Genomic DNA, 18,985 nt, shown 5'->3' on the forward strand with positions numbered 1-18,985 from the left:
TGTTCCAGCCCTCTGATCATCTTACTGGCCCTCCTCTGGACTCTCTCCAACAGCTCCACATCCTTCCTGTGTTGGGGGACCCAGACCTGAACACAGTGCTCCATCCAGATGGGGCCTCACGAGGGCAGAGTAGAGAGGGACAGACATTCCCTATCCCTGCTGGCCATCCCTCTTCTAATGGAGCTCAGGATACCACTGGCCTTCTGAGCTGCAAGAGCACTCTGCTGACTCATGTTCAGTTTTCCTTCCCCCAGGATCCCGAGGTCCTTCTCTGCAGGGCTACCCTCAAGGAGTTCTTCTCCCAGTCTGTAAATGTATTTGGGGTTACTTTGAGCAAAGTGCAAAACCTTGCACTTTGCTATGTTGAATCTTATTAGATTCACATGGGCTCACCTTTTGATTTTGTTGAGGTCCCTCTGGATGGTGTCACTTCCTTCTAACATGTCAACCACACCACTCAGCTTGGTGTCATCACCGAACATACTGAGGGCGCAGTGAAGGCCATCGTTGATGTCATTGGTGAAGAGCACCGGTCCATAGACAGACCCCTGGGGGACATCGCTTGTCACTGGCCTCCACCTGGACATATTGTCATTCAACACAACTCTATCTATGGCCTTCCATCCTACTCCTTATCCATTGAATAGTCCATCCTTCAAATCTATATCTCTCCAATTTAGAGATAAGGATGTGTTGGGCAACCATGTCAGATACCTTGCACAAATCTAGGTACATGACATCAGTTGCATTCCCTTTGTCCACCAATGTTGCCGCTCCATCATAGAAGGACACCACATTGATCAGGCATGACCTTCCCTTTGTAAAGCCAGGCTGGATGTCTCAGATCATCTGCTCGTACCTAATGTGCCTTGAAGAACCCTATTAATCGTAATTCCTGTTTTTGTAACACAGTTAAGACTTATGGAGTTCTTGCGTTCTTTATATTCTCTTAAATGCAATGAGCAGGATGGACTGCAAAAGAAGTGATTAGGAAGGCCTAAATCCAAAAGTGTACATGTTACCAGTAGTGAGTGTTTGTGAAATCCTTAATCTTGTTTCAAACTGTTTTACATGACTCCCTCAGTCAGCATCTGACCTACATTCTACCTTGCATTTGTTTCACAATGGATTTTTGGGTGTTTCTGATTTTGTCTTTACCTGTATTGAAAAACAACTTACAGCTTCCTGAGCATATAATGGAATCATCTATAAAGAAAATTGAATTACAGTAATCATAAATCGTTTTGGTTTGGAAAGGAAACATCATCTAGTTTCACACATCCTTTCACTCTCCCACACCTCCATGGGCCGGGACATCTTCCACTATATTAGGTTGCTCAAAGCTCCATTCTGCCTGACCTTCATCACCTCCATGGATAGGGCATCCACCCACAACTTCTCTGGACAACCTGTTTCAGTGCTGCCTATCAGAAGTACTTACTGTTTAGCTATGTAGCTGTGCTTATTCTGAACAGTATAAGGCAACATCAGCACTGCCTAGTGTTACATACCTAGTCAATGGGTAAACTAGGAGCTTGGTGTCAGTTGATCTTGTAATTGAAGAAGACAATAATTTAGAACAGCAGCTTAATTTGGGTGTTCTGACTTACCTTTTCAGGGCGTCTGAATATGTCTCTTTGCTGAATCATTCTCTGAAATACACCTCTGCCCAGTGGTGTAATGATACTTTATGGAAACTAAGCATGTGCTGTAGCAATCTCTGTTAAGAAACTGCTAACATTTATTTTGTTGCTGCTTTGAAACACAACATAGAGTTGTAACATGCAAAAATTCATGCTATGCTTAACGGCATAAAGAAAATAGATATGCATAACTGAAGGTTCTAGATTTGTGTGACTTTTCATATATACTAGTGAATTTGTCTAGTCTTATATACTCATATATTCTCAGCACATTGTGGTAATGTATTAAAAATGAGTTGACTCAATGGTATGTTTTAAATGAGAATAAGAAGTTTCCTCAATTAGGGGCCAGAAAATTAAATGAGAGTAAAAGTGTATGGTATAAACATCTAAGTCATGGGTCTTTGGGGCATAAGAGGAAGTTTGCTGTGATATTTGCCAACAAGTCTGGGTTCTTCAGCAGCTTGCTATTTGGCTTGGGATCCCCCATCTCTCTGAGACAAGTAATCTCTACAGTGATTACATACATTTGACAATTTTGCCCTCTGTTTCTGCAAGCTGAGTACAGTATTTGTTAGGTGGCTAATTAGTAGGCTTCTAATTTAATTAGTCATTTACATGAACTTTGGAGAGTTTTTTGAGAATAGTATTGTGTTTGTGTTCTCCCACATTATCTCTTGCCCAATCCTTCCTCCTCTCTGAGGTCACTGAAGATGCCTTCAGATAAAAGCCTACCCAGTAAAGCATCAACAAATTAATTGCAGCATTGTTTATACTATTGAAATCCTGCCTCCTTCCCACTTTCTGTCTCAGAAAGTTACATTCTGTAGGAAAACTAGTCTTCCTCAGCCAAAATACTGGTAGAGGTAGCAAGCTTGCTTTACTGATGATGAATGTTAGAACATTTTCTCAGAGTACCTCTTTATTTTATTCTTTGTCTGATCCTGGATGCAGTATTCACATCAAGTCATGTAATTAACAACTGATGTAACTGCCAGATGAAAAGAAATATTTCTCAGAGCAGCAAGGCTAAGAGTTTGAAGGATGCAAAAAATGTGCCAGAAGGGCTCCTTGATTTGTTCAGTTTTGTTCTTTATATCATTAATTCCTACTTCTCTTCTGTTCTTTAGAGTTTTTCTAGACCAATTCCTACTGACTTAGACAAGGGGGTGCTGTTGGTAATAGGAAATGTTCCTTTTACTGAATGAGAAATATAACATTCATTTATGCTTTTATGCTATGTAGCCTGTGTGCATGGTTGTTTTGCTTTTTCCCCTAAAGTTTTCCCAGCTATATCATTATCCTTCTGGTGTAAAACTATGCAGAGCTCACACATTTCAACTGGATTAAATTCAGGTATAACTGCATGTAAAAGGTGTTTTTCTTTTCTTTCTTTTCTTTTTTTTCCCCCTCAAGATTTCATAGTGTTGCATTTAAAAGAGCAATTTAAAGCAAGAAATATACATGGATCACTCTGAAAACAATGCTTCGTATTTATTTCTGTGAAAACTACCACAGATACAAATAACATAATAATAACATTATCTGATAAAGCAAATTCTTAGCTACAAAACATTTCTTCCAAGAGTCACCACCATTAGCTATACATTTTTGCCAGCAATGAACAAAAGCCTGCTTGCCACTCTCATAAAAATCTGCACCTGCAGAGGTGACCCACTGATACTGTCACCACTGCTGAAATGCACCTCACTGTGCTCACATCCACTGTTCAGTCTCCACTATTCGGCTTAGTAAGCATCAATGAATGTGAATGGGTGCAATTTTTTTCTTCATGGAGGAATTCAATGGCACACCTTTGCACTTCCATGTCAGACACCTTTTTGCCAGACTGCTCCTTTGCTGCCATCTGTCGCACAGTAACAAAATGTAGTGGAATATTTGTAGGAATGTTCAACCTGTTCTGCCATACCACCAACATCTGCTCCTGATTTCATGGGCCAACATGATAAAATAGAACTGTAGAATCATAGGTGGCATTACTTTTGGAGCAGCCCCTGCAGATGTGGTTTTCAGTTTAAATGAGTAATGTTTTGCCGTTTATACACCAGCAATTGAAGATAGGTAGCTTGTAGAAACTATCATGTCGGACAGAAGCTGAAGAATTCTTCAATATTGCAAGGGCCACACTAAATTACAAGAGTCAGTTATCCTATGATCAGAACTACTGTCTAGGATACCATAGACTCAAAGAAAATTTGAGGTTGGAAGGGACCTCTGGAGGTCACCTGGTTCCAGTACCCTTGCTCAAGCAGGGTCAGTTACAGCAGGTTGCTCAGGACCATGTCCAGATAACTTCTAATTATCACCAAGGATGGAGATTTCACAACCTCTGTTGACCATCTATGCCAGCACTCTTGTTTCCCTCACAGTAAAGAAGTACTTCCTGATGTACAAACAAAGCCTTCTATGTTTCAGTTTGTGCCCATTGTCTCTTGTCCTGTCACTGATACCACCAAAAACAGCCTGGCTCCATCCTCTTTGTACTCTGCATTGAGATATATGCATATTTTGATGATATTTCCCTTGAGTCTCCTCTGCTCTAAACAGTTCCAGCTCTCTGAGTCTTTCCTCATGTGAAAGATGCTTTAGTCCCTTAATCATCTTCATCATTCTTTTCTGAACTCACTCCAGTATGTTTTCCTTAATGAGGAGACCAGAACTGGGCACAGGACTCCAGATATTGCCTCACCAGTGCTGAATAGGGAAGAAGGCTCACCTCTCTCAGTCTGCTGTTTGTGTCAGCAGGCCTTGCTGGGGTGAAGTGTGGTGACTGTGCTTGTAAATTCTTAATCAAATCCAAAGGGTCTACTAAAATAACATAGAGTCTGGTGGAAGAACCATGGGTATTCTCCAAATATAAGTGAATTATTTGGTCTGAAACTTGTCTAATGGCATGCTCTTTCCTAGAACAGGAATATATTTCAGCTCTCATTAGTTTCCTCAATTTTCTCAGCATCGGAGATAAAAATAGCATAGCTAAGATATTCAGTTTTCCTCATAACTTTCTATGAGAAGCTACTGTGTTTCATATCACATTATTTTACCATATGAAGCCTTGTTAAGACATAACAGTGAATTCTTGTTTGTATCATTTTCTGTCTTCTGAGCCTCAAAATATAGACCATATATATAAACCACACACATATGTATAAACCTCTCCCTTCCCCTCCCCTGCCACTCCTTTCCTTTAAAAACACCTCAGTTGATAAATGTGCATTACTGGTCTTTAAGGAAAAAATGTATCATTCATATTGTCTCAATAAATATTCTGGAAAGAAGTGCCATATATTTGTCTACCTTCCTTAGAAGACACTTTTACTTCATTGCAGGATCTGTGAGTCCCCACTCCTTCAGGCTGCCAAGGAGAACAACATCCCAGTCATTATGAAACTTCTCACAGATGGAACATGTGATATTTATCAGAGAGGTAACTCATTATTTTCTCTGAATTGTTTTTGGGGGAAAAACAAGAACCCGAAAAAATGAGTATAGTAGTATTTAAGCTAGTTTACTGCAACATTCTCACTGGCAGAATCAAATGACTTAAATCTATGTCAGCAGCTTTGCAATGAAATGAGTTCTCTAACTCAAGTCCTAAACAGTTGGTAATGATCGGAGGTTTACAACTTGAACAGGCTATTTTTACAGAGGGACTAAAGGATGTGATTTACAGAGGTAGTTGGGCAGTGGAAGGATTGTCTACTCATTTCAGTCCACGGCACTCACAAACACCTGCAGTTTCTGTTCAGCATTTGGGTTTTGGTGGAGTGAAAGATAGATACAGTGCAGTTATGTGACAGTCACCACATTGTATGACAAAGTGGCACTTGGCAATACTCAAACTGGGCATACCCATAACCCTCCACCCCAATAAATCTATGTCTGCTTTTATTCCATGTTGCTGAATGGCTAGATTACTCACATACTTACTTTACTGTTTCTAGGTGCAGTAGGAGAGACTGCCCTCCATGTAGCTGCCTTGTATGATAATGTGGAGGCTGCACTGGCTCTGATGGAAGCAGCTCCAGAGCTTGTCAATGAGAGGATGACATCAGAACTCTATGAAGGTAACATCTCAAAGAATGAGGATGGAGAGGTTTCTCTTCAAGTGGAGAGAGAAGGTTGTAACTGTTGTACAAGGAACTGTTGTACAAGGAAACTGGAATATACTGTTTCTGGTTCAATATGTTACTGAATTACTAAATTTTGTTACACTGCAAAAGCAATATACAAATAGCTTCTGACTCTTTGTGGAAGGTGGCTTTATATTAAAACTAGCTTGTGCAAGTATGCAAATGCAAATACATAACTCACAAACCCCTAACTACGGGTGGGTCTGTTCACTATAGTGGGAATGCAACGATGTGTACAGCTTTGCTTTCTGCCATAGACAAACCAAATTGTGTGACAAAAGCAGTTCTTTTGCTGGCAAGTAATAGGGATTAAAAACAATCCTAATTGCTGTTACTGAGTTTTGAATCAGAGCAATTTTTTTAAAAGCTAGAGTTTCTTAAGTAATTCTGATTCACTGCCCAGAACTATCTGAGAGAGTATAAAACCACTATAATAGTAATGAAGGGGTTTTAAAACTTCTAGTATCTAGTTTGAGGGATTAGAGGAAGTTTGGGAACTTGGTTTTGATGCACTCTTCATGTCCAATGAAGTCCTTTCAGACTGATTCCTACCTACAAAATAACCCATCTCTCCAAACGAACAAAAACCCCAACATGCAGAAAGTGCATCCTGCTGATTTAGTTAGCAGATTGTAAAATCTTTTTTCATGAATTCATGAAAAGACTTAAGTAGAACAAGACCACTAGTCTCTAGTCCACAGCAATAACCTGAAAGCTAAATCATATTAGTCCTATGGATACAATTTCCCAAAACTGGTATTTAACATGTGTTAAGTGTGAACTGCAGGCTGCTGATCAGCCTGAAGTTACCCTCTTAGAGGACAAGGTTTTATATCTGTGTTTTACAGGGCAGACAGCTCTCCACATTGCAGCAGTGAACCAGAATATCACTTTGGTGAAGGCTTTGCTCAAGAGAGGGGCCAATATCTGCACAGCACAGGCCACTGGGCACTTCTTCAGGCGCAGCTCCCAGAACCTTCTCTATTTTGGTACATCCTTCTCTTTTCTTCTCTCCTTGTTGCTATGAGAAGCAACCAAAAGAGTGATGAGGGAGGCATGTTTCAGTTCCCATCTAAACTGCATAAGTAAAGGCTTCTGTCTTCAAGGGTCATCATTCACACACTTCTGTCTCACAGTAAAGCTTCATCTAAGTGTGTAAATACTACATTAATAAAAATATATTAATTGAATACGTTTTACATATGTGCATATATACAAACATTATATATTACATAAAAAATATAATATTAATTTCTACAGTCTTTTTGTCCTTTCTGAGTATGATGAGCAGTGGGCCAGAAATCTCACAGGTTACTTTTACAGATTCCTTTTTTAGCTTTGTGACATGGATCATTTCCCCTCACCATACTTCAGCCTCACTCACATGCTAGGGACTTAATATTGTTTCCTCCATCCCCTTCTTTGCAGGAGAACATGTTTTGTCATTTGCTGCCTGTGTGGGAAATGAGGAGATTGTACAGTTGCTCATTGAAAATGGAGCTGACATTAGAGCTCAGGATTACCTGGGTACGTGCCTAGTGAATTGCATACATTGAACATTTTAAACCAGACTCCATCAACTTGTTCAGTGTAGAGAAAGAATGCTCTGGAGAGACATTGTTGCAGTCTTCCTGTATTTAAAGGGATATTATAAACAGGAAGGAAATCAACTTTTTACAGCAGTAGTTAGTGATAGGACAAGGTGAATGGTTTTGAACTAAAGCAGGGGAGATTTAGGTTAGATGTTAGTTAGTGAAAAGTTTTTCACTGAGAGGGTGGTGAGTGACTGATACAAGCTGCCCAGAGAGGTGTTCAAGCCCAGGTTAGATGAGGTCCTGGGTAACTGGACCTGGAGGGTAGCAACCCTGCCCATGGCAGAGGGTTGGAACTCTATGATTCTTGAAGTCCCTTCCAAACCAAGCCATAGTATGATTCCATGATCTGTGTACTTACATATTTTTCTCTCACTAAAAACACAGTTGAAATGACGGATATGAGGAAAATGAAAGCCATTATTAATGGCATCAGGCAATTGCCAGTCTTTCCACAAAATTGTTATTCAATATGAAAGGACTGCTCCAAAAGTAATGTCTCTTACTTCATGATGTTGAGCCATGAAATCAGGAGCAGATGTTGGTGGTATGGCAGAAAAAGTTGAACCTTCCTACCAATATTCCATTTCATTTTGTTGCCGTGTGACAGATGGCAGCAGAGGAGCAGTCTGACAAAAAGATTTCTGACAAGGAGGTTCACATGAAGGAAAAGTGCACCACTGAATTCCTCCATGAAGAAAAAAAATGTACCCATTGACATTCACTGATGCTTGTTAAACCAAACAGTGGAGACTGAACAGTGGATGTGAGCACAGTGAAGTTGTGGGTGGTGTTTTATAGGTGTGGCAGGAGCAATAGCGGGTTACCTCTGCTGATGCGGATTTTTATGAGCATGGCATACAGGCTTTTCTTCACTGCTCATGAAAATGCACGGCTAATGGTGGTGACTATGCTGAAGAATAGCATTCTGTAACTGATAATTTTTTCTATTATTGTTCTCTTTGCACCAGTAGTTTTTGTGGAAATAAGTAGGAGTCATTATTTTCAGAGTAACCTATTTTTTTACCCGTTCTGATTATTTAACAGGTAACACCATCCTTCACATCTTAGTTCTCCAGCCTAATAAGACATTTGCCTGCCACATGTACAGCCTGATACTTTCCTATGACCAGAGCAAAGAGGGACCAAGATCACTTGAATTAATTCCTAACAATGAAGGACTTACTCCATTCAAACTGGCTGGAGTTGAGGGCAACACTGTGGTAAGTTTATTTGTGACACTGTTGCCTCCATATTAAGTACTTTATTCAGAAACAGAGAACTTGAAATAACATCATCCTAAACAAGGGAGTTTGTACGCACTCTTAGTGGGTTGAAGTCTCGTATAAGACTCAAAAGCCTGTATAAGAAATTTCCTTATCTTAGTGAGAAAAACTCATGCTTAAAGAATAGATCTTTTGATCCAATTTTTGAAGCTTTTCAGTTAACCAGTTATTAGCAGAAAGATCCACCCCAAGCCTGACAGAAGTTGTTTCTATTATCTATTTCATTTCCATAAACATGATACACGGGGAAGTTCTCCAGATATCTGCAGACATTTATTTTTATGTAAGATCTCAATATAAATTCTCATCCTTTGCTTTAATAAAAAGGCAGAGATGGTTAGCATTTCTTCTGCAGATTCACAAAGGACAATATGATTTCCTTTTCCATACCTCTTTCCTGATAATGTATAGAAAAGTATAAAAGGATTTTTTTCCCTAATCAACATATCCACATAAAATCTTTTGTATGGAGACATGACTGCTTCAAACAAGTTCAACAGTATGACTAGTGTTAAGGGTGACCTACATATTTGCTTCCAAAACATACAAACACAACATTTTCTCCTCAGTTTCAGATCTGACATAACTTCAAGCAGTCCGTCTTATTTCAGTGGAATCTCTGTGTGTGGCTGCAAAAGCAAAATAGGACTCTTAGGCCTGCCAGACACTGCTGTGCTTACTTTTGCTATGTCTGGGAGAATAAAGCAACACTTTACTTACTAATATTTTAACAAGCACCATGTAAAAATTCTGTATTTCCTTTCACACAAGCTTAAGCATAAAAACACTGAACATTGGTGGGTATTTCTCTTCAAGCTCAAATACATCAACATCTGAAACGAGGCCTATTGAGTCAATGCCGGCATTTCTGACACACAGGATAAGAAAACTGGTTCTTTATTATGCCAGGTTTCCTATCTTGGCAGCCTTTGGATGAAACCTTAATGCCTTCAAACAAACAAACAAACAAAATAAAAACAGCAGTCCACTCTTGAACAATCAATTTCACATTTATAAAGATGAAATAAGGGCTGCTGTTGTAGCTGCTGGTGGGTGCGTAGGTTGGGTTCTCCTCTCAGCAACCCAGATTTATACTTTACTTCAAGCACGAACAGATAATCAGATGGATCAGGAAAAAAGTTCTTCCCATTCTTAAGCTGTTGGAATAGAGAGATGTGAGAACCACAGCTAAGTAAAAGGAAAATATTTTGTAATGCAGAATTTTAACAATTTCAGTGTATTTGCAATGAGAACAAATATTTACTGGAAGGCTTCTATGATCCTTGATTCTCTTCTTTTCTCCTCAGATGTTTCAATACCTCATGCAGAGGCGAAAGCATAATCTCTGGTCCTTTGGCCCCTTGACCACTGTGCTCTATGATCTCACTGAGATTGACTCCTGGGCTGAAGATCAGTCCTTCCTTGAGCTCATTGTCTCAACCAAGAAGAGAGAGGTACTGTAGGCATGAGAAGTTTTGAGGACTGTGGTAATTCTAGAAGGAGAAGAATAATGAATTTGAAGGCTCAGGCTCTTCCACATTATCCACAGGGCAAGAAATAGTATCATAATGCGGGCAATACATGAAATATAGCAGCTTTTAAATTATATATTTATATTTGATGCTTTAGCAGTTTATTCTGAGATGGGAGCTTGAAGATGGATTGAAAGAACTTCATATTAACAGATCACATGGAACATGTTTCAGCAAAGGGTTCTTTCCCATGCTCAAAGATATAAATAACACGTAGCTCTAGAGTAGCTTTAGCAAGTAATAGCTTTCTGTATCAGTGATAGTGATTAACAACATCCCCGTGAGGCAAACTATGTTAAGAAATCCTAAATTGGAACGCATTTTAAAAGCACTCCTATTGTTATTATTTTCTTCATTTAATCACATTGGTTATCTAGCTTATGACTCATAAAGAAGTGGGTGGATTATCTCTGCTGAATCAGAGATGAATCAGTAGACACTTCAATTATTAAATGGATAAATGCTGTATGGAATGCTTCCAGTTCTGTATTATCCCCATCTATAAAAATTTTAGTTAAACTTCAGAAACAGAAGTTTCAGCAACTGGAGAACAATGTTAAGGAAGTTCATGGAATTCTCATTTGTTTATATTTAAAAGCCTCTTGATTTGTATGCATAGAAACATATGGGAAAACAGTCTGTGTCATAAAACAGTACAACCTTGTAAGTTGTCCAGAAGGATAAGCCATAACCCTGAAAGAAGGAAGAATATTGTGTATCTGTCTTTTCCCAATACATATAGTGTATGCAAATGCAACATTATCAATTCTAGAGAGTAAAGCATTCCTAGAAACCAAAAGGCTTCTTTGTTTTCCAGAATGCTCTTAATCATGAGTAGTTGGAATTTCTGCATGTATAACTAGAAATTTGTCATAGTGCTTGATATACCTTTGACCAAAAATCTTTTCTGTCTCTTCTGGACACTTTGACATATATCCCCTTCTTGCTCACTGCAGGAATCCCCTAAATGGTACAAGAAGCAAGTCTGGAAGAATTTAGTTGAGTTCATGGCTCAAATTCAATAGCACAAGTCCTACTTGCACTCTAAATGTCAGTCTTTTTGCAGAAATTGAAGGCTTGATATAGATGATTCAGTTAAACATCAATCAATTAATAACACAGAAAATTAAAATGCTGTATTTTTGTGTAAGCCATGAAGCTCTAGATAATTGCTAGTCATATTTGGAAAAAAGATGTTCTTATTTTTTTTATCCTAAATAATCCGATAAAAATACTTGTACTGCTGTAGCAATGGAAATATTTTGCCATCAATTCAATGTTCCAGTATATGACAAAATCATTTTGAAAATTTATCAGATAAATTTAACTGTTGGTATTTTATCCTCAAGAATCTGCCAGAACTGAGGGCATTTTTAAGTGAATTACATACATGCCCTTGTCTTCCTTTTACAGAAGAGACTTGTTGACTTTGGAGCTCAGCTGAAGAACTCCTAAATGATTGCTGCAAAAGCAGCTAATTGGTTGTGTAAACCCTGCATGTGTTCTATGTGCTATGAGCCAAGAAAGTTCTTCCCCTTTTATAGGTGGAGAAAATACAAATAAAACAACACTGTCTTAAAGTAGCTGAATCTAGCTGTCTTAAACAATTGCTGAAGTACAAAGCAAGATTTGATCCTTCGTGATGTCCTTGTTTTGGCTGGGATAAAGTCAGTTTTCTTCACTGGAGCTGTGTTGTTGTTTTATAATTTTGGATCAGTCTTCTACATCATAACATCATGTAACATACTGTGCGTTAAAGAGTTAATGCTGCAGTTCCGTGGATATCCATCAATAGTTCCAGGTACCTGGTCTCAGAAGAGAAGAATGAACTACAGCTCCCAGAAGACTTCATTATTCCATTTCCATTTTCCGTTCAGAGGGAAAGATGAAACTGACTGGGAGTCATGAGGCTGTTTCTCTTTTTCTGCCTGCTTTTCTTGGTGTGCTCCCTGGCAGTATTGCCTACAACATTAGAGTAAGGCCTACAGTTTTGGACACTCTTTCTCATTTTATTTGATTTATTAGCATGAATTCCAATTACATTATATTATATTGTATTATCTTTCATTCCGCTATCATATTTAGTAAATTAGTTTTTCCTTAGCTTGTTATTGCTGTTTTCCTCATCTGGGCCCATCTTCCTGTCTTCTCCCTTCCCCTTTCCTGGAGTATGGGTCCATGGGTCCCTTTGCCACTTCGGTCATGGAACTAGGCTGAACTGGGCCTAACTGTGACATTTTTGGTGCACTGGCTTGAAAAACAAACTTCTAATGCAAAACTCTCTCAGCTCTAACTCTCAGAGAGCTTTGTTAGAAAGCTTATCTTGTTTACAATCCTTGATTTCTAGGTGAACTGCCAGCTGCACAAATTTTTTTTGTTTTTGGCACTGTGTCAACTTGTTGTTATAAAGAGACAAAATGTACTTTCTTTCTCTTGTAAAACTGTTCTTCAAGAGATTACATTCCATCATATTCATCATCTTAGTACTTAGAATGTACTAGACCTTATCAAGTCTTCCACTCTGCTCCATGGAGCTGTATACATACATAAAAGGTTAGAAGCACTAGTGGAAACACTTATCTGGTGCCTGCATACATTGCGGTATGTTTCCAGTGGTAAAATGGATGTTTAAAGGAAAGTTCCCTCCACCCATTGTGCTACTGTAGCCACTTGGAGTAAGTGGATTGCATTGATTACACAACAAGCTTCGATGGGGAATCCAAGAATCTTAGAAGTTGTCATGGATTGGCCCAAAGGTAAAAAGTTTGGAACATCATCAGGAGAAGAGGTAATGAGGCCTAAAGAGGCCCCATCATACAACGAATTGCCAGAAAATGAAAAGAAATATGCCTTGTTCACAATTGGAATCATGTCATACCTTGGGGAAACCTGGCAGATGGAAAGCTGCTGTGTGGAGCCCTACATGACAAGTTGCAGAGGCCACCAAAAGAAAAGGAGAATTGAGCCAATTTGCGGAGGTAAAGGCTGACCAACCTGACCTTAGATGTTGCTGAATGGGAGAGGTGGCAAATGCTTTATTTTATACTGACTCATGGATGGTGGCAAATCCTGTATGGGAATGGTAACAGCAATGAGAACTAAACAACTGGCAAAGAAGGAATAAGCCTATTTGGGCTGCTGAAATGTGGAAAGACTTTGCTACCTGAATACAGAATAGGGTTGTAAAGATGCATCATATATAGATGCTCATGTGCCCAAGAGTTGGGCTACTGAAGAAGAACAAAATAACCAACAGTAGATCAAGCTGCCAAAATTGAAGGGGCTCAAATAGATTTGGAGTGGCAACACAAGGGTGAATTATTTCTAATTCGATGGGCTCATGAAACCTTGGTTCAAGAAGGAAGAGATGCAACATATAAGTGGGCTAGAGACCAAGGGGTGGACTTAAGTACGGATGTTATTGCACAGGTTATCCATGACTACATGGATATGTGCTGCAATTAAACAAGCCAAGAGGGTGAAACCTTTCTGTGAAGAAAGGTGATGGTAAAAACATAAATATGGAGTGGGATGGCATGTTGATTATATCACCTTGCCACGATCCTGTGATGATATGTGTTATGCACTTACCATGGTGGAGGCTTGAAACATATCTGGTACCCCATGCTACTGCCCAAAACACCATACCAGGTCTCAAGAAACAAGTCCTGTGATGATATATATGGTGCACCAGAAAGAATTAAGTCAGATAATGGGACTCATTTCAAAAATTCTTTTGTAAATACTTTGACCAAAGATCACAGAATCTTAGAATGGCTTGTACTGGAAGGGCTTCAAGGATCATCAAGTTCCAACCTGCCTGGCATAGGCAGGGCCGCCAACCTCCAGATCTGGTACTAGACCAGGCTGCCCAGGGCCCCATCCAGCCTGGTCTTGAACACCTCCAGGGATGGAGCATCCACAGCCTCTCTGGTCCCAGCACCTCGTCTCTCTCTCTGTGAAGAACTTCCCCCTGACATCCAATTTAAACCCGCCCTCCTTGAGCTTAAAACCATTCCCCCTTGTCCTATCACTATCTACCCTTGTAAAAAGTTGATTCCTTGTAAAAAGTTGATTGATTTATAATCCCCTTTTAAATACTGGAAGGCTGCAATGAGGTCTCCTCGCAGCCTTCTCTTCTCCAGGCTGAACAAGCCCAGCTCCCTAAGCCTGTCTTTGCAGGGCAGGTGTTCCAGCCCTCTGATCATCTTACTGGCCCTCCTCTGGACTCTCTCCAACAGCTCCACATCCTTCCTGTGTTGGGGGACCCGGACCTGGATGCAGTGCTCCATCCAGATGGGGCCTCACGAGGGCAGAGTAGAGAGGGACAGACATTCCCTATCCCTGCTGGCCATCCCTCTTCTAATGGAGCTCAGGATACCACTGGCCTTCTGAGCTGCAAGAGCACTCTGCTGACTCATGTTCAGTTTTCCTTCCCCCAGGATCCCGAGGTCCTTCTCTGCAGGGCTACCCTCAAGGAGTTCTTCTCCCAGTCTGTAAATGTATTTGGGGTTACTTTGAGCAAAGCACTTTGCTATGTTGAATCTTATTAGATTCACATGGGCTCACCTTTTGAGTTTGTTGAGGTCCCTCTGGATGGTGTCACTTTCTCCTAACATGTCAACCACACCACTCAGCTTGGTGTCATCGTCAAACTTACTGAGGGTGCTCTCGAGCCCATCAAATCATGGCATTGAAGGGATTTATCATATTCCCTGCCATGCATCAGCTTCTGGTAAAATCAAATTATAAAATGGACTGTTAAAACTATGTTGAAGGCAACTGGGTGGAAGATTGAGGCACTAGGAGAAGCATTTGGCAGAAGAACCTGGTTTGTCAATACTTGATGATCTAATAATCAAGATGGTCCTGTCCAATCTAGCTAGTCCCTTCGCCCTTCATGGTCACAGAATTCATGGTCACTGAACGAGGCTGTACTATGACAAGCTGGTATTGCTGCTGTTTTGGATTTAGGATGAGAATAATGATAATAACTCAAATTTTCCATTGTTCCTGAGCAATTCTTGTACTAAATCAAGGACTTTTCTACTTCTCATGCTACTCTGCTAGAATAATATTAGACTTATAGAATGGCTTAGGTTGGAGAGTACATTAAAGACGATCTAATTCCAAGCTCCCTGTCATGGCTACCAAGGATCCCAGCCAACCTGGCTTGGAATGCCTCCAAAACATAAGGCATCCACAACATGTCTGGGCTATCTGTTCAAGTTCTTCACTACCCTCGGAGTAGAGACTTTTTCCCTAACATCTAACTTAAATTTCCCTCTTTCAGTTTAAAGCCATTCCCCTTTGTGCTATCACTATCAGACAATGTAAAAAGTCAGTCCCCATCCTGCCTGTAAGCTCCCTTCAAGTACTGGAAGACCACAGTGAGGTCTCCCCAGAGCCTTCTTTTCTCCAAGCTACATCAGAGCAACTCCTTCAACCTTTCTTCATAGGAGAGGTGCTCCAGCCCTTTGATTGTCTTTGTGGCTCTACTCTGACAGCTCCACATCCTTCCTGTACTAGGGGCCCCCAACTTGGACACAGTACTTCAGATGGGGCCTTACAAAGGCAGATTAGAGGAGGACAATCACCTCCTTCTCCCTGCTGGCCACCCTTCTTTTGGTGCAGACCAGGATACTGTTGGCCTTCTGAGCTGTAAGAGCAAACTGCTGGCTCATGCCCAGCTTTTCATCCACCAGGACCCCCAAGTCCTTCTCCACAGGTCTGCTCTCAAGGAATTATTTTCCCAGTCCAGGATTGCCTTGACCCAAGTGCAACATCATGCGCTTGTCCTTGTTATGCCTCATTAGATTCTTGTGTGCCCAATTTTGAGCCTGTCCAGGTCTCCCTGGATGGTGTCCCTTCCTTCCTTCTATTGTGTCAACTGCACCACTCAGCTGGTGTCATCAGCAAACTTGCTGAGGGTACACCTGATTCCAGCAAGGGGTGCACAAGAAAGTGGATCTAAACTGGCCAAAAGGATATTTCATACAATACAATCTCATGCTCAACAATAAAATTCAGAGCAAGTTGACTAAGGTGGGATACTGTTGCTCAGATATCAGTTAGCTGTTTGTGAGCAATTGTGTTATGCATCACCTGTTTAATTTATTCTTTTCTGTATTGTTTTTTTCTTTTTTTTTAGATCAGTGATTCTCAACAGAGAAAAGATGTTGGATTTTTTTTCATAACATCTCCCTATATTTTCTCTGCTCTTTATGTGCACGTGTATAAATCAGAGCAGCCACGAAGACAGTTAAGAAAATTTCTGGATTATTCCTGTTAATTTTGTAAATTGAAACAGATGATAAGAGAAGGTTTATCCCTCCCTTCAATGCTCATAATTCTACAGCTGTAGCTTTTTATAAAGCTTTTTTGTCACTTCTAAAACTATACTGTTAACCTTTTTGATGAAGCTTTTTCTCTGTCTAGAAATTCTCAGTTTGTAAGAATATATGCAGATCTTTGACAGAAAAATAACTCCAGTGTATTCAGTAGTGCTGTTTTTTCTACCACGCAAGATGTTCATTGAAGGTTCTGTTTATTCCTGGAAATATGTGGTTTTTAGATATACTTGAGTTGTAGCACAGTTACATTAAAATAAAAGGTCAAGGCCTTGAATACAATCTAAATAACCCAGAGAAAGTAAGTTAAAAGAGCTTTGTTTGTTTGTTTACTTTAACAGTATGCCTTATTGGGAGTGTACTGTAGTTTAATGAAAGTTTAATGAAAACTTGAAAATGCAGGCCATTAAGAATCAGCATTCAGACAGAAGTAAAAAAACTTTCAAAATCTTTCCAAAGTCCTCTTAGTTGCCTAGGTAATATCAGTTGTTTAAGGAGAGCAAATGATCTCATGGACGTTTCAATCTGTTTCCTAAAGATAACATTTCCTCAATTGCACTGAAATTGATAGAAATAGCAGTTGAAACCAGTATTAATATAAACATAAAAATGAAAAACTCCAATTTGGAGAAAAAAAAATTTAAGAAAAAATTCCACGATTGCTTATAAACTGAAAATATAATTGCGTATTCTAATAATGACGTACATTTAAAACAGAGGAATGTATTTGTCCGCTCTACATTTTATTTTTTTATTTAACATAAAATATTCTTCAAAAAATTTTCCAGTTACAATAAAAAAGTTCGTGAATTGAAATATTATTGTATGTGTTCACAGATTTGGTAAACTTTCTAGCACTGTTAATTTAGCCCTTGGGACTGTATCAAATGTCTGTATGGATCCAGGCTGCGGAGACAGAGAACTTTATCTGGTGTCTAATGTACTTTTCCAGTGTTTGCCACTGGTACCCAAAAGCTGTTTGCTTTTTCCAAGGCCCTACTAGCAAACTGAGCAAACCCCAAATCACTTGATCATTCTAATTTTTCAAAACCAAATTGGTTTCCTAATGCTGAATAATGTGAGAGCAGTTTGTTAACATACTCCAGGGAAACAGTGTCAACGATGCTTATAAGCAAATTCCCTCACAGTAAATCATTCCTTTTCTCTATCTTTCTCAGGCACGCCAGATCTTAGATTTAACACCTGTGAAGGAGCTGGTGAACCTGAAGTGGAATATGTATGGACGGCCCTATTTCTGTTTCCTGGCTTTATTCTATGTACTCTACATGGTCTGCTTCACTATGTGCTGTGTCTACCGGCCACTGAAACCTCGAACAGGCAATAAGACAAGCAGTAGAGACAATACAGTCTATGTCCAGAAAATGCTACAGGTACTGTGTCAGTAGGAATTAGAGCCCCACAGGCAGCACTGGGCAATTTTTATTTCACCTACTTAACTGGAAAGTTCAAGTGTTTCCTATTCTCCAGCTTTCACAGCTGTCATCCTTTTCCCATCAGCTGACCTTCATCAGTGAGGAACACTGAGCATGATCTGTTCTCTGTTGTTTGGGCTGGGATAGTTCCTGTGGCCTTGTCACGTCTAGTCCTGTTTGCTACGGTAACAGTGGGCCTTCTTTCCCCACATTCTCTGTTTTAATTTCTTTTCATTCCTTTTTCTCCTTTCAGGAATCTTATGTAACATATGAGGATGAGTTGAGGCTGGTGGGGGAGCTGATCACAGTTATTGGAGCTGTAGTAATTTTGATCCTTGAGGTAAGAGAAACAGTGAGCTCTTGAGTTTTGAACTGAATCAAGACATGATTTTATTTTGTGCATAAAAATGAGTTTGTGCTCACAACTCAGTAAGGGTTATCTGCTGAGTCTAAATGTTTCAGTATACATCTGCTGCAGTTGACACTGTCAACAGTATTTATTGGATGAAACAGATACTTTGACAGCTTATAGTAAAACTCTAGGTACTGAAGAATCAATTAGATGGATTGATCACTATCAAATACTATCTGTAGGGTAGTGCTAGATTTCCCATTAGCATCATCTGTGGTTCCATCTGAATCCCACTGTTACATGAGATTAGAAGAGACTTTCTATATTGATGTGGGAGATGGGTAAAATGACTCCTGTGCTTATCCAGGAGAATTTATGTTTAACAGGAGAGCAGCAACTATGTGGGCCTATAAAAGGAGTGTTACACAACCAGAGTTCTGCAGTAGATGTGTCTAGGTGATTTCCTGATCATGAATTTTAGAATTTTAGTTTTAAAATTAGATAAGAGCTGAAGTTCTTTAAATTAAACGTGTACGCACATATGATATCATTATAACTATGAAGTAGAAGATCAAAATTTTTATATAGAGAAAACTCAAATGCTGGTCCCAAAGGTAACTGAAGTAAAATTGAGTTTTCAATC

The 18,985-nt window shown here is 39.6% G+C and overlaps 1 protein-coding gene across 1 annotated transcript in view; it reads left to right on the forward strand.

Annotated features, from left to right (window-relative positions):
* The window catches only part of LOC104913080 (transient receptor potential cation channel subfamily V member 6-like), a 49,750-nt gene that overhangs the window by 12,286 nt on the left and 18,479 nt on the right, over positions 1-18,985 (forward strand). Inside the window, exons 2-9 of the mRNA XM_031554329.1 lie at positions 4,971-5,091; positions 5,609-5,731; positions 6,646-6,786; positions 7,226-7,324; positions 8,437-8,612; positions 9,983-10,129; positions 17,736-17,948; positions 18,244-18,330. Of these exons, the coding sequence (XP_031410189.1) occupies positions 4,971-5,091; positions 5,609-5,731; positions 6,646-6,786; positions 7,226-7,324; positions 8,437-8,612; positions 9,983-10,129; positions 17,736-17,948; positions 18,244-18,330 (1,107 nt within the window). The remainder of the gene's footprint in view (positions 1-4,970; positions 5,092-5,608; positions 5,732-6,645; positions 6,787-7,225; positions 7,325-8,436; positions 8,613-9,982; positions 10,130-17,735; positions 17,949-18,243; positions 18,331-18,985) is intronic.

The sequence above is a fragment of the Meleagris gallopavo genome, chromosome 1 (genome assembly GCF_000146605.3).
Source record: "Meleagris gallopavo isolate NT-WF06-2002-E0010 breed Aviagen turkey brand Nicholas breeding stock chromosome 1, Turkey_5.1, whole genome shotgun sequence".
In the NCBI taxonomy this organism is placed as follows: Eukaryota; Metazoa; Chordata; class Aves; order Galliformes; family Phasianidae; genus Meleagris; species Meleagris gallopavo.